Source organism: Amblyomma americanum, chromosome 1 (genome assembly GCF_052857255.1).
Source record: "Amblyomma americanum isolate KBUSLIRL-KWMA chromosome 1, ASM5285725v1, whole genome shotgun sequence".
Taxonomy (NCBI): domain Eukaryota; kingdom Metazoa; phylum Arthropoda; class Arachnida; order Ixodida; family Ixodidae; genus Amblyomma; species Amblyomma americanum.
Window position 1 is genome coordinate 246,805,296 of NC_135497.1, and position 12,777 is coordinate 246,818,072.

A 12,777-nucleotide genomic window follows, 5' to 3' on the forward strand; every position below is an offset into this window, starting at 1 on the left:
GCCCCACGTGCTCGTTGTTCGCGCCTCGGATGCTTTCTTGGCGCCAGGTGTCCTCGGCCGTCACAGTGGTGCTGTCAAGCAGCCAGTGCTTCCTGCGCCTTTGCCACTGCTTGAGGGGGTAGGAGAGGGGCGTAGACCGGAGGCCCGCAGTGACCACAAGCTAAAGGAATAAAAAAAGAAATGCGCGTTGATGAAGCGCGGCCTTACAGATCCCATTTGAGACGTTTCAAATTCTGAACAAAATAGTGCAAAGTAAACGCACCGCGAGCCCGGCGTGACCGCGTCTGCTGCGGCATATGACACCTTCAGCATTCTTCCTTCCGTACCTGCACAGTGGCGGTCCGTTGCGCGATTTCACCCCGCTACATCTTCCTTAGGCATGATACTTAACACTTCGCAGCCAGGCTGGCCAGGCAGAAATGCACACGCGGCACAAGCAAAAGCAATGCCTCCTGAAGAACATGCCTAAAGCGTCGGGTTTTTCTGTCCGCCGTAGAGCGCGCGTCCGCCGTATGGCGGCGCTGTCAGATGACCCTCTAGCAGACGACACGCAGGCAGCACAGAATTTTCTTGTGACTGCCGTTGCAGCAAAAGTATGCCTTCTAGAGCGCTGCTTCTTAATTTATTTGTGTGGCGTGTTTAGTGTTACCGTTTGACAAGTAACGCGTCGATGACTGCAGTTGCTGGAGGGATTAGCGAGCGAAAATGCATTGCTGTTGCATGCCGCTTTCATGTCCAGCCAGCTAAACAAGAAGCCCTGCGTTTCGTTCCATGAAATTTCTGCCGACTTAAAACCCTGGGAAAGACGACTCAAGGCAATTTGAAGAAAGAACTGGCAGCCAAGCACAACATCAAATTATTCAGCAGTTTGTAGCTTGCATTTCCAGCCAATGAAATGCTACTGTAGACAGTTTGACTGCCCACCAAGACAGGGGTGGACTCTTTTACCCGACGTCAGATGCTCCGAAGAGTGTTACATGGCCTCAAGAAGTTCATCGATATCATGCTCAAAGAACGAACGCATCTTCAAAGGCCACTGGGCACATGATTGATCTACAACTAGTGCGAACAAAATCGCGGGTTTGCTTGTCCTGACCTATGAGAACAAGGATAGCGGTGCACAGGGAAGCAGTACTGCATATTATATGCAAGAAGTTCGTCAAACCGTTGCTAACAAAGCATGCACTTGACATAACAGACAAGAACGCAGTTGCGAAGATGTGCAAGAACCTTTCCCGAAAATTCTTGAAAGTGCAGTAAGAAACGATTTCCGCCGCCTTCATCGCACCGACGCATGACATTTTTCCTTGTAAGTGCGCACATGTCTGCAGGTGCCTTCAAGCACTGTTTCTTTTTTTTTTTGTTCACAAGTCGCTCGCCATGTCTGATACTCCCCTTGTTCCAGTTGTCATTTCATCAACGCACGTGCTTGTCATTTGAAAAAACCCACTCAGTCAGGCCTGCTGTGTTACTCCCAAAGTCACTGTGCGCGTGTGCATCACACAGGAACCTAGTGAGGTGTGTTTCTCGCGGAAATAATGAAGAAGAGCATGGCTTTATTTGAAATTTGTCAACGTTATTCAAGCAGGTACCGTTCGACGAAAGCTCGTCGGAAAAATGACCAGAAACAGCGCAGGCTGGGCTTAGCTAGCGTCTTTTAAGTATGGAGGGGAGGGGGGGGGGTCGAAGGAGCGACAGCTGTGACGCGAAAGGCGTGGTGGAGGGGGTTTAAGCGCCAACTCCAAGGGCCCTTCGTTGGCGTACGCGCTTAGCGTCGGCGCTCTTGGCGTACGCCAAAACCGGGCTGCGCATGCGCACTGCAGTAGACGCCAGCGAGCCTCGGTGAGGCGCCGTGCTAGATATCGGCGCCAGCGCACGGGCGCTCGCGTACGCGTCGCAAGCGGGGTCCGGTTTATAACAATGGGAGGATCGCCGGGCTCTCTGTGACTGCTACGACGAAGACTGACAAAGCGCAACGGAACTAGGACGAGTAGAAGAAACACGAAACACAGGACAGGCGCTGTGACTCTTTTCTTCATGGCTTGAGGCACTTCCAGGTTCCCCGAACTTTTCTTCGCGGTTTAAGTTGTCTTTTCATCGCCCCTTAACCCCTTCTCTCCACGGCTTGATATTCTCTCCCTCGGCTCGGGAGGGGAAGCGAGCCAGCACCAGGAAAATGGAGATGCACGCCCCTTTTTGACGCCCGTTCCGGCGTACACCAAGAGCGAAGTCCCTGGGCATATACTGGGGGCAGGTTTCCTTTTGTGTGGTTGATATTGTTCGGGGTGGTTTGGATATGCCAGGATTCCAGAAGGAGCCTTTTGCGGTAATTTGTTTCGGTCCCGAATCCTGAAAAAAATCGGGTCTCCGGGTTGCGCACAAGCCCACAAACACTGTTGCGCTTTCCCTACCTGTTCCCAAAGACCGGCCGCCGAGATAAAGAGCCCAAGGCATTGTCTACAAAATTCCATGCGCGGTCTGCGACGCAAGCTACATCGGCGAAACCAAAAATTTCAAAGAAAGAATTCGGCAACATAAAAACGATGTCCGCAAATTCGCAAGAGAGCGCAATCCAGTAGCCGAACATTCCGAGGACTTCGACCATAGAATCAACTTCGAAGAAACCCGCATCCTCGGAACCGAAACAAATTACCACAAAAGGCTCCTTCTGGAATCCTGGCATATCCAAACCACCCCGAACAATATCAACCGCACAAAAAGAAACCTGCCCCCAGTATATGCCCAGGCACTTCGCTCTTCAACTCAACGAAAAAAAGTCGCCATACACCACCTCCCTGCAGTGCGCCAGCGTGACAAACAGCCTAAACCCCCCTCCCCAGCGCCTTTCGCGTCACAGCTGTCGTTTCTCCCGAAAGTGAAGCCACCGGAAGTCGGGCGGCATGTCCCGGAAGTCAGCCTTTGGCAGTGCACGAAATCGGACCTCAGCATAGTTTTTCAGTTTTAGTCTTCGTTTTCCACACTTAGCATTTTGTCTTTTCGACGTTCTGGTCTTTTTTTCATGACAATGCCTACCTGTTGCGCCGTCAACTGCATGAGGAGAGCAGCAAAGTCCTCGGGAAAGACGTTTCAAAAATAAGGGTCCTTTGCATCGCTATGGGACGACACTAGCAGACGACAGAACGTCGCTGCACACAGTACGTACGGAGCCTCGTCTGCTCAGCTCTGTGTCGTCCCGTTGCGCTAGCGTCGCCAGCTCTGCTCTTTGTTGTGATGCACGTCGTCGCGCTCTAAGGCCAAGTTATACCGTCAATGGGGGATAAATTTAAGAAAGAATAGGTGGAAACCTTCACAACGCAGCCGACTTTGCAGTCACCACTTTACCGAATTATGTTTAGACCGAATAACCGGAGCAAGGGTGAGGCCACTACCTGCTGAGGTACCGACGGTGTTCTGCTGTTTCACATTAGCGCGTCCAAAATGTATATGGTACTGATTTTTTCACGGTATCAAGTACAGTTTCGTACTGTAGCAAATTCTGCCGTAATGGGGTTTTATTCGTGATGATTGGTGTAGTTGAAGGAAGGAAGGAAGGAAGGCCTCAGACGTTGCTGGCACATACCCACTACGGGGGAGTGGCCAAGACACAGGCGGTTAATTCTAACAGCGCTTGTCACATGCGCTGCTGCATTCGTCTTTCTCGTCAGTCGTTTCTCTCGCGCTGTGTAGATGAAACATGGCTGTGCAATGGAGTTAGCTTGAAAGCACGTCTGGAAGGTAACTGACACCCTAAAGCGATAAACATCAACCGCCATCAATGAGAAGAGACATCGTCCGCCACCAACCCGAAACTGAAACTGCAGCAGCTGTATAACGAATGTGGCTCTTCGAATGTCAGGATTTCCGCGCCATTATTCGCCTGTTCTTTGCTACACGAAAATTTGTTTTTAAGATGACCTCGACTCATTGTCATTCCACTACTTGTCCTAATTATGCTCGGAAGATAAGAACTAGATAATAAGACGGTGTTTAATGAACATACCTCTTGACACTAGAAGCTGTCATGGATGGCTGCCGCGGCAGCGTGAGACCTGCATGCCTGCTTCTTTGAAATTACAGGGTACCTGAAATAATGTACACACTTCTCGCTTTGAGCTTGCTTATTCTTTTGATATTACAGTAGACTTTACACGAAAACACCGCGACAAACTGAGGACAGAATGTCGGAAGACGCGGCTTTTTGCATTGAAATACATAGCAGGCACCAAACTTCCGGGACATTCCACTGAACTTCCGGTGGCTTCACTTGCGCCGACTTCGGAAAGCGGGAATGCGGCATCCAGCCACCTAGTGGAGATCAGTGGCTCCACGCCCCCGTTGATGCGCGATATGCGCAGCCGATGTAGGCGGTGGATTGCTGTTGAGAAGTTTTAATACAGCAGACGATTTTATTAACAATACATTTCAGTTTGTGCAAAAAGTGGTATGCTCGAATAAACGTTAGCGGCGCAATCGTTTTGCTTGTGTCTTTGTGTTTAATGACGTAACCGGAACTTCCGCTGCTGCAGCTTCGGGTCTTAGGAAATACGCCGCCGTACAAAGCGCGCGCCACCGCCACCGCTCGAGGCCGGCCGTGCTTGGACTTGCTTGATATCCGCTGGGGAAACTGCCTTTGTGAGTACCTCAGCCTTAATGATAGCCTGGAAGGATTTTAACCTGTGAGGATAGCCTCCGCCAGCTCATTTTGCTGCATGCGTGGCTAACCCCTGCCAGAGGCATCCTATCGCTAGCCGGTGTTTGTGCTCCGGCAGGCTTTACGTGCTCACTGTTGTGTATTTGCTGTAAAAATAACTGATTTTAATTAATTAGGTTCTTTATGTAATCAATTTTATTTAATTAATAAGCAGTGTATGTAGTCGTAAGACAATGCTCATGAGATTGTCAATTAGCGCCGGTCAGTCTGCTATTCTAAGTTGGAAGTTAGGCTTATAGTCGTCGCGGATCTAGCCGATGATCATGTAGCGTCGATGTGGCGCGCTATCTGCGTAAACGTTGTGGATCGTCGACAGCACAGGGTCACAAGGGAAGCGCTTTCTTGTTGTGCAGCGGTTTACCATTGGCTTTACATAAATCAATTGCGTGTGCGCATTCGCTCTGAAATATCTGGGCAATACGGCTATGCAGGCGCGATTACAGCGTGTTTTCGTTTCTCGCGGCTGGCTGCCGTTGCGCTTTGATCGATGGAATGCCTTTGCACAGAACCTGCGCGCGGAAGCTTTACCTGTTAAAACTGATTACGTGTAGTGAACTGCTCAAGCTTCCCTAGCTTATTTTACGGCTTAGTGCTTAGATTTGCATTATCCGTCTTGCCACTGTACGACCACAGGAAATGTTGCAAAACATCTGTGGTGTGCCAGCAACGCTGATGTGAATGCAACGGTGCAGCTATAGTGAACTAGTGCAGCGCTGTCAGTGCGCTTGACGAGTTGCGAGGTCTTCTAAAGGCGCTTATTTCGTCGTGTGCAAAGCCATGACGTTTGCTGTTTATTTATTTTGCCAATAACAATCCATAACACGGAACTTTATTTTTGTTTCTGACTAAAAAGGCAAAGGAAAAACGCAATACTGCCAAAGTTACAAATTGTATTTATTTAGTTCTAAAGAAATATTAATTTTGGTGCGAACCTCTTGACACTAGAAGCTGTCATGGATAGTTGTAACTTCGGTCCCACCAGCAGCCAACGGCAGCGGCCGACCGTGAAGCAGGGCCTTTCCCGCGACCGCCGATAATTTTGGTTTGCGTGTTACTTGTTGGTTGGCGTTTCATGTTCGTTTAGCTCTCCAGTACTTAAAGATGTAACTGAGCACTTCACGTTTCGGAAGTCATTTCCACGCTCCCGCGCGTCGCCGCGTCAGCCATTGTGTTTGTTTACATTTATCGGATTTGTGGTTTACTTTGTACTTGGCTTGGCTTTTTATGGCTAAAGTGCAGTAGAATTGCCGGAAATAATATTTTAAGCTTATATTATTGTACAGAAATGTTCTCACCCGCTTTTCAAGCAAGACATAACAATTTCAAACATCTTTTATTCGGGCCGATGTCTTTCAGTTGTACTATTTTCTTATTTTTTTTTCACTGATCGTCACTGCCATTATTTTCAAATGAAATTATTTTTTACCGTGTAGCAACGAAGGAGACCGAATGACATTCGACGCATCGAATGACATTCGGTTGGAATGACAAAATTTGCCATGTGGCAGGGGTGGATGTACATTTGCCAGATGTACATTTCATTATAATGAAGGTACAGGACCATTGTTGACCAAATTCCATCTTTGCGAGATGTATTTATGTGCAAAAGCGTTGTCTTTCATTTTCTCCTTGAGATGCGTTTTGCCGGAAATGGATAGTGAATAAAAATTGCAACTTGCATCAGTCCTTTTGCTTTAGATGGTAAGTTATGGCAAATACTCTTTGCTAGTTTCTGAAACGCTGTGGTTATGAAACCTGTTGTTAAAAATGCTTACTAAAATGCTGCAGTGATAGCAGCGGGGTGTGAATCTGCAGCTATTGCAGTTAAACACTGGCCGCTGAGACATTCTGCCGCCATCCTTAAACTCTGCAGCTTGACCCTTGGCAGTGGTGCTTGCTTGTCATTGCGAGCTAAATGCTAGGGTGCTGAGGTTACTTTTGGGCATAAGCTCAGATGATTTCAGTTATTTGTGTTGATTGTTCAATTCTCTGCATTGTTTATGAGCACGCTGTGGGGCACAATTCTCGTGTATTCTTGAAAAGCTAAATGTATTCATGGACATCTTAGCCGTGACACATACATAAATGCATGGCGAGCTATACTTGTCATGATGGGAAAGAGCATGCAGCGTAACCGTGGTCGCCACAAGCTTTGCTTTTGTGTAGTGTAATTGGGCACTTACGTACCTTTGAAGCTCGAAAAGTCCTTACCCCTCTCTAGATTGGGATCTCTTGGGCGTGTGGTAATTGCCTATTTACATGGCTCAGAAGCAAATCGTGTGCGCGGAAGACTTTTTACCTAGTCTCTCTGTGTGTGTGTGGGCCAGATGTTGCAGTAGTATGGCCTCAGTTCAGATGAAATATGCTTGCACATGTTGGAAAAAACTTCTGCATCATATATCCTTTCCAAAAAATTAAAAACCACTTTTAAGCAGTGTGGTAGATACCTAAGCAGCTTTTCTTCTAAGATGTCATCATCCCATGACTTGAAGGAAATTGTACATCAGTAAAGTATTATCAGTACGGCTATAGAAGGGCTGTTGCACTCAGTATGACTTGCAGTCGTCAAAAATGAACCAGCTGAGGTTTCTGCTTTATAGTAAATGAATGCACCTTCACACAGAGCAGCCAATTTGCACAGACATTCAGTGTACCTTGTTCTCTGCATTTATGTCTAACGGCATCAATTTCAGCACCACTGGGCTTGCACTACTTAGAAAACTGAGCAGCTACCACACCTGCATTTGCAGCTCATATTAAGCAGGGTAGTACATGAGCATGCTGCCTTTGTGTCTTCTACTTAGAAAACTGAGCAGCTACCACACCTGCATTTGCAGCTCATATTAAGCAGGGTAGTACATGAGCATGCTGCCTTTGTGTCTTTTAGGAAAGCTATTAGTTTCTATATGTGGTTTGCATTGGTTTCAGTGTGGTCTCCACGTTGGAGGACCACTCTAAGGCAGAAAATCTGCTCACCCGTGTGATCTGTTTATTGACTCCTGCACTAGGAAAGTGTAGCGGTGCTTCCTCACAGTGCTTTTGAAGTCACATGCATGCCAGCAATGAGGCCAATGAGAGGCAGAAATTGTGGCAAACAGCTGTGTGCAATTCGTGTTCATTTACAAATGGGCAACATGTTCTAATTTTTATGCATCTGTGGGAATACCTGAAATTTTAGATTATTTGAAATCTGGTTATTGAATTAATATTGCAGCTTCATTCTTATTTGATGTTCAGGATGTTCTGCCTGTCTGTCATTAGTAGTTGCCTCGAATTGTGGAATTGCAGCTTGTTGTTTTTAAGGCTGAATAGTCACAGATGTACAGATTTTTTTTATCATGTTACATGTTGTAGACTAGCTACTTTTGTATCTGTTTAGTTGGCTGTTAAACATGGTAGAGATAGTAACCATTTATGCTAGCAGACGTGCTTGCTGGCATAAGTGGCTACTTCTGGGACCGTCTGCATGCCTGAAAGTGCTGTTGGAGGTTGCTCCTTGTAGAATGCCTTTGTAGCGTTATGGTCATACACTTAGTCATACATCCAATAGAGGCTCCTCTATTGGGTGAGGCTTTGATTACTGGCTTTTGAAACTAGCAGGCTTCTTTTTCAATTTTCAATATCAGAGTGCGAACTGAATCAGTTGAAAGTGTGGTGTATTAGCCCATTTTTTTTTCTTTTTTTGTGAAGTTAAGAGGTAGTGGCAACAGTAACGTATTTCCAACAGCTGAACCTGACAAGTGTTGCCTAACGTGTTCTTTCACATTTTACAGTGTACAGTTGGTTTCTGGTCAATCTTTTGTACAGGCTGTTTCACACTTAGACAGAAACTGGGAGCAAAGGCCATCTGGTCTCCGCGCCTGCGCTTGGAGCCACCCATTCTTGCCTGCTCTCGGTGGCAGCGGCTCTCGAAATGCAGCGTTCGTGCGCTTTCAATCTGGCTCTAAGTGTGAATCAGTCTGCTCATATTCAAGTTTTATGTTTGCTTTTCATGCTTTGTAGTGCATATTTTATGTGAAATGGAAGCCAAATGCACAAGAAAAGTATCTACTTAAAATGATGATGGCCTGTCATTTAGAATATGCGTACTATCTTGTTTAAATGGATGCTCTGAGCCCTAGAGTGAACAGCCAGAGGTAGCAAATGAGGGCCGGTAACTGACAGTCTCATTATGTTTCTCCTTTATGGTGTGCAATCTTTCTTTGTTATTGAAAGTAAACTGCATCTCTTTGGACTCCATCATTCAGAACCTGCTTTTGTATATCTGTTTGCATCTACTTGTACGCGCTTCATTTGTCCCCAATACTACATGGTACATTGACAGCAGTGTCCCATGGCTTATGACTTGCCCCACAACTGCACTCAGACCTTAACTGAAATATGATTGTGTGATTTTCTGGATACAATTAACAGGTTATCGTTCCCCAACAGTAGTTATAAAGCCATACACCTGCTGAATGTTATGCAATTCTGTATTGAAATTAAATTTTTGTAGCTTTCTTTGCCTTTGTTTTAATGGGCAGTTGACTGAATGATACTTTAGTTGATGGCTGCTGGGAAGACAAGAGGCATGCACAAGGTGTGGAGCTAAAAGCATTAGTTCAATGGATGACCAAGGCTTGAAGCAATCCTAGGAAGTTGAACTTGTGCATTTAGTGGTGGTTGCTATGGCTGCTTTAGCATTGTTTGCTTGGTGCACTTTGAAAGTTGAGTAGAATGTCAGTAGGGTTCAGTTCTGAAGTCCATCAAAACTCCAGTGCTCTCCTGATAAAGACAAATTCTCCTTCTGTGGAGCATCAGAGGAGGCAAAAACGATAGAAACAGATCTGCACAAAAGGTAATTGTTTTGCAGACAATTTTCTAAATACAAACAAATGAAAAAGCCACCCCTGTGTCACATTTCTGAGGCCTGCTGTGGTGGCTTAGCGTCGGTTGCATCCGTTTGCTGATATCAAGGTCAGGCATTTGATCCTTGCTGTAGTGACTGCATTTGGTTCTTGCTGTAGTGACTGCATTTCGACTGAAGCAAACTGAAAAAACACTTGTGTACCGAGAATTTAGCATGCGTTAAAGAGGTGCCTCAGCACAGTACCACGAGACTGGTACTCAGCACAGACTTGTCTGTCTTGTCTTGTGTTGTTGCACCAAAGCACCCTTTTAGAATGGATCACCAGTTGGCCTGTAACACTGCTCTTTTATGTTCAGGTACCCCATAAAGTTGTAATTATCGGGAGCTGTCAGCTATGGCATGCCTTTTAGCACACATTGTTGCTCTATCATGCCAATATCCAGCAGTGAGCCATATTTTAGAGGCTTTCCTGCTCCTATTTCACTTGCCCTGTATGTCATGGTGCAGTACAAATTGGTACACAGTATCAACCTCAAAGTGGAAGCTAAAATGCTGGCTGATGCTAGGGCAAAGGTCTCACTGCACTGTCATCTTCTGTTTCCATTGGGGCATGTTGTTTTCAGTGCAAGCAGTTTGTGATGTTGCATTGGTCTGAATAACTGCAGCTGGCCTGAATCTAGTTATTCAAACCAGACAGCAGCAGCATGAATTAAAGGTGCACTAAAGAGGATTCTGAGCTCGTCTTTTTACTGCGGGAACTCGATGTACACACCCCAAGCATTCTGAGAAACTTTGAATTATTGTCCTGTGTGGCTGGTTTTCCTATTAAATTTGATTAAACATCCTGGCTCCCGCCCTTTTTTTTTAACTGACCTCAAAAGTAGGAGGAGTCAACCAATACGTGAAGTGCCTTTTGTCCAGTCGCCTGGCGGCTTTGCTTCCGCATTTATTATGTTTTTTAGATTTCCGTGAATAAATAGTTTCAGTCGCAGACAGCACACCCACATATTAGGCCCACAGAAATAAAAATACGTGTGGACGTGTTGCTTTCACAGATAACTGCATATTACTACGTATCACTCCGCCGAAGGCACAGTAGCAAGCCGCCACGCGACTGGCTGAAAGGCACTCTACGTGTTGGTTGACTCCTCCTACTCTCGGAGATCAGTTAAAAAAATGGCAGGAGCCCGAGACGATTAATTCAATTTAATAGGGAAATCGGCCGCACAGGACAACAATTCAAAGTTTCTAAAAATGCTTGGAGCATGTAGATCGATTTCCCGCGACAAAAAGGCGAGCTCAGCATCCTCTTTAGAGCACTTTTAAGCCCCTTCAAGGAGCTTCTGGAATATTAAATACATTTATAATTCTAACAGGGTTGCTGTTTCATTTAAGTATCTGATTGTCATATTTGTGTTCTGAGAGTGGTGTTCTCACTTCGGCATCCAAAAATGTCTATTTGTGACACTTTTAATCATGACATAATAACAGTTTGTAAAAATTGCTACTAAGGAGTGCCTTTTCACAGGTGTAACTATAAGGTAGTTTAATTTTGATAGAGTCGCTGGTGCTGGTTGATAATAACAAACCCTATTGAAATCAGAGAAGCAAATATTAGCTACCTCTTATGAATGTACCATCATAAAACTTGGCTGATAATAGTTGTGGCTCTATAGTGCAACAACACACTCATACTCTTGAGAGAAAGAAGCTTGTGATTTTATAAAGAGTGCCTCTCTTAGTAAGTGGGAAGAGTAGCTGGGTATCAGAGGGACTGGGGCATCAGAGACAAAGGAAAGTAGCCTAGTTCATCTGTATGTGCAAGCAGAACCCAGCTTGGTTCTGCTCTGCAATCCCTTGCAATGCTTGTCTGCTATGTGCAGGTTGTAGGAATGCTGCCCACTTGGCAGGCCGTAGTATGCTTAGCCCTCATGTCTCACTTTTATCACACTGTAAGCCCTGCGTTGAGCCCATCAATCTCACATTTCAGCAAGACCTGCACAGCGATTTTACCAGCTGTTTTTGTCTTTTGGTGCTTGTGTAAACTACGTTTTATAGTGTTGTCTCTGGGGGGGGGGGGGGGGGGGGGGGGGGGGGGGGTCCACAAATACCATTTGTGCATTTATTGTTTTGTCTGTAGAATTTGTAGCAGTACAAAATTTCAAGTATTTTTGAGGCTGGGCACACATATTGTCTGTGATACGTCTCGAGTTTTTAGCACATATTGATCTCATTGAATCGGTGGTGAGATTTGATATTGAAACAATCTGTTCAAGCTAGCGTGCAGTAACACAGTGTTATTGAAATTGTAGCATGTTATTGTAATGTGATAGGACACTTGTAGTGGGATAATTGTAGCACTTTGTAGTTCGTTCTTCAAGGGGACACTGAAGAATTGCAAGTTGGCCTAGATCAATGTAGTACCATTTTTTAATGTCATAGAGGCTACTTTCATTGAAAACAGAGCTTTTATGTGCAAGATAATAGCAGAAAATGAGACGGATGTCTCAACCGCCAGTCATTGCTGCAAGTATACAGTGGTACATCTGCACTGACATCTGGCAAGATTTTTTTTTTTTTGTGAAAAACAAAAAGTTATGCACTTGGACAATAGGACAACTTTTGCATCACTGCCACTAGTGCACTTTTATTGCACAGGAAAGACTGAAACGACTGGATGCAAAAAAAATAAACTGCGATAGCGCAACTTTCAACGTTGTCATCAACATGACCAGTTTGAATTGAAGTGCCAGTAAACGCTATTGCAACTACAAATTTCTCAGCAATGAAAGTATCTTTTTTCTGCAGAACAAACATAAGAGCTGCAAAGGGCCGAGGTGTCAAATTTTACTGAGTGAAAATTAGTGGGGTTGTCCTCGGTTTCCATTTAACGTCCTTACCTGTGTGTTTGAAATGTGAATGCTTATGACTGCTGCGACTGTTGGGTTTTGTAGTGGTGTAATTTGTTCTTTGTTTACATGTATTTTTCCAGAGATGTCTCAGTTTGGGGGCAGTGGTAAAAATCCTCCATGGATGAGGGCCACCGGTGAGCACTGCCATTTTTGGCTTCACATACTTTTGTTCAATGAGCACTCAGGATGGATTGTAGTGGTGCATTTATCCTCTTGCACTCATGTGTTGTGATAAACTAGCAAAATCTTGTTCAGGAGAAATGAAATTATAAAGTATAACTGGCCAACATAGTCATACTAGGGGG

At 45.3% G+C, this 12,777-nt stretch overlaps 1 protein-coding gene across 2 annotated transcripts in view; it reads left to right on the forward strand.

Moving 5' to 3' along the window:
- The first annotated feature begins 4,528 nt into the window (after nt 1-4,528).
- Nucleotides 4,529-12,777, forward strand: part of LOC144114887 (cell division cycle and apoptosis regulator protein 1-like) — a 145,576-nt gene continuing 137,327 nt past the window's right edge. For both annotated transcript variants that reach the window (XM_077648894.1, XM_077648895.1), the window contains exons 1-2: nt 4,529-4,632; nt 12,553-12,606. In XM_077648894.1, the coding sequence (XP_077505020.1) occupies nt 12,555-12,606 (52 nt within the window). In that variant the 5' untranslated portion in view covers nt 4,529-4,632; nt 12,553-12,554. The remainder of the gene's footprint in view (nt 4,633-12,552; nt 12,607-12,777) is intronic.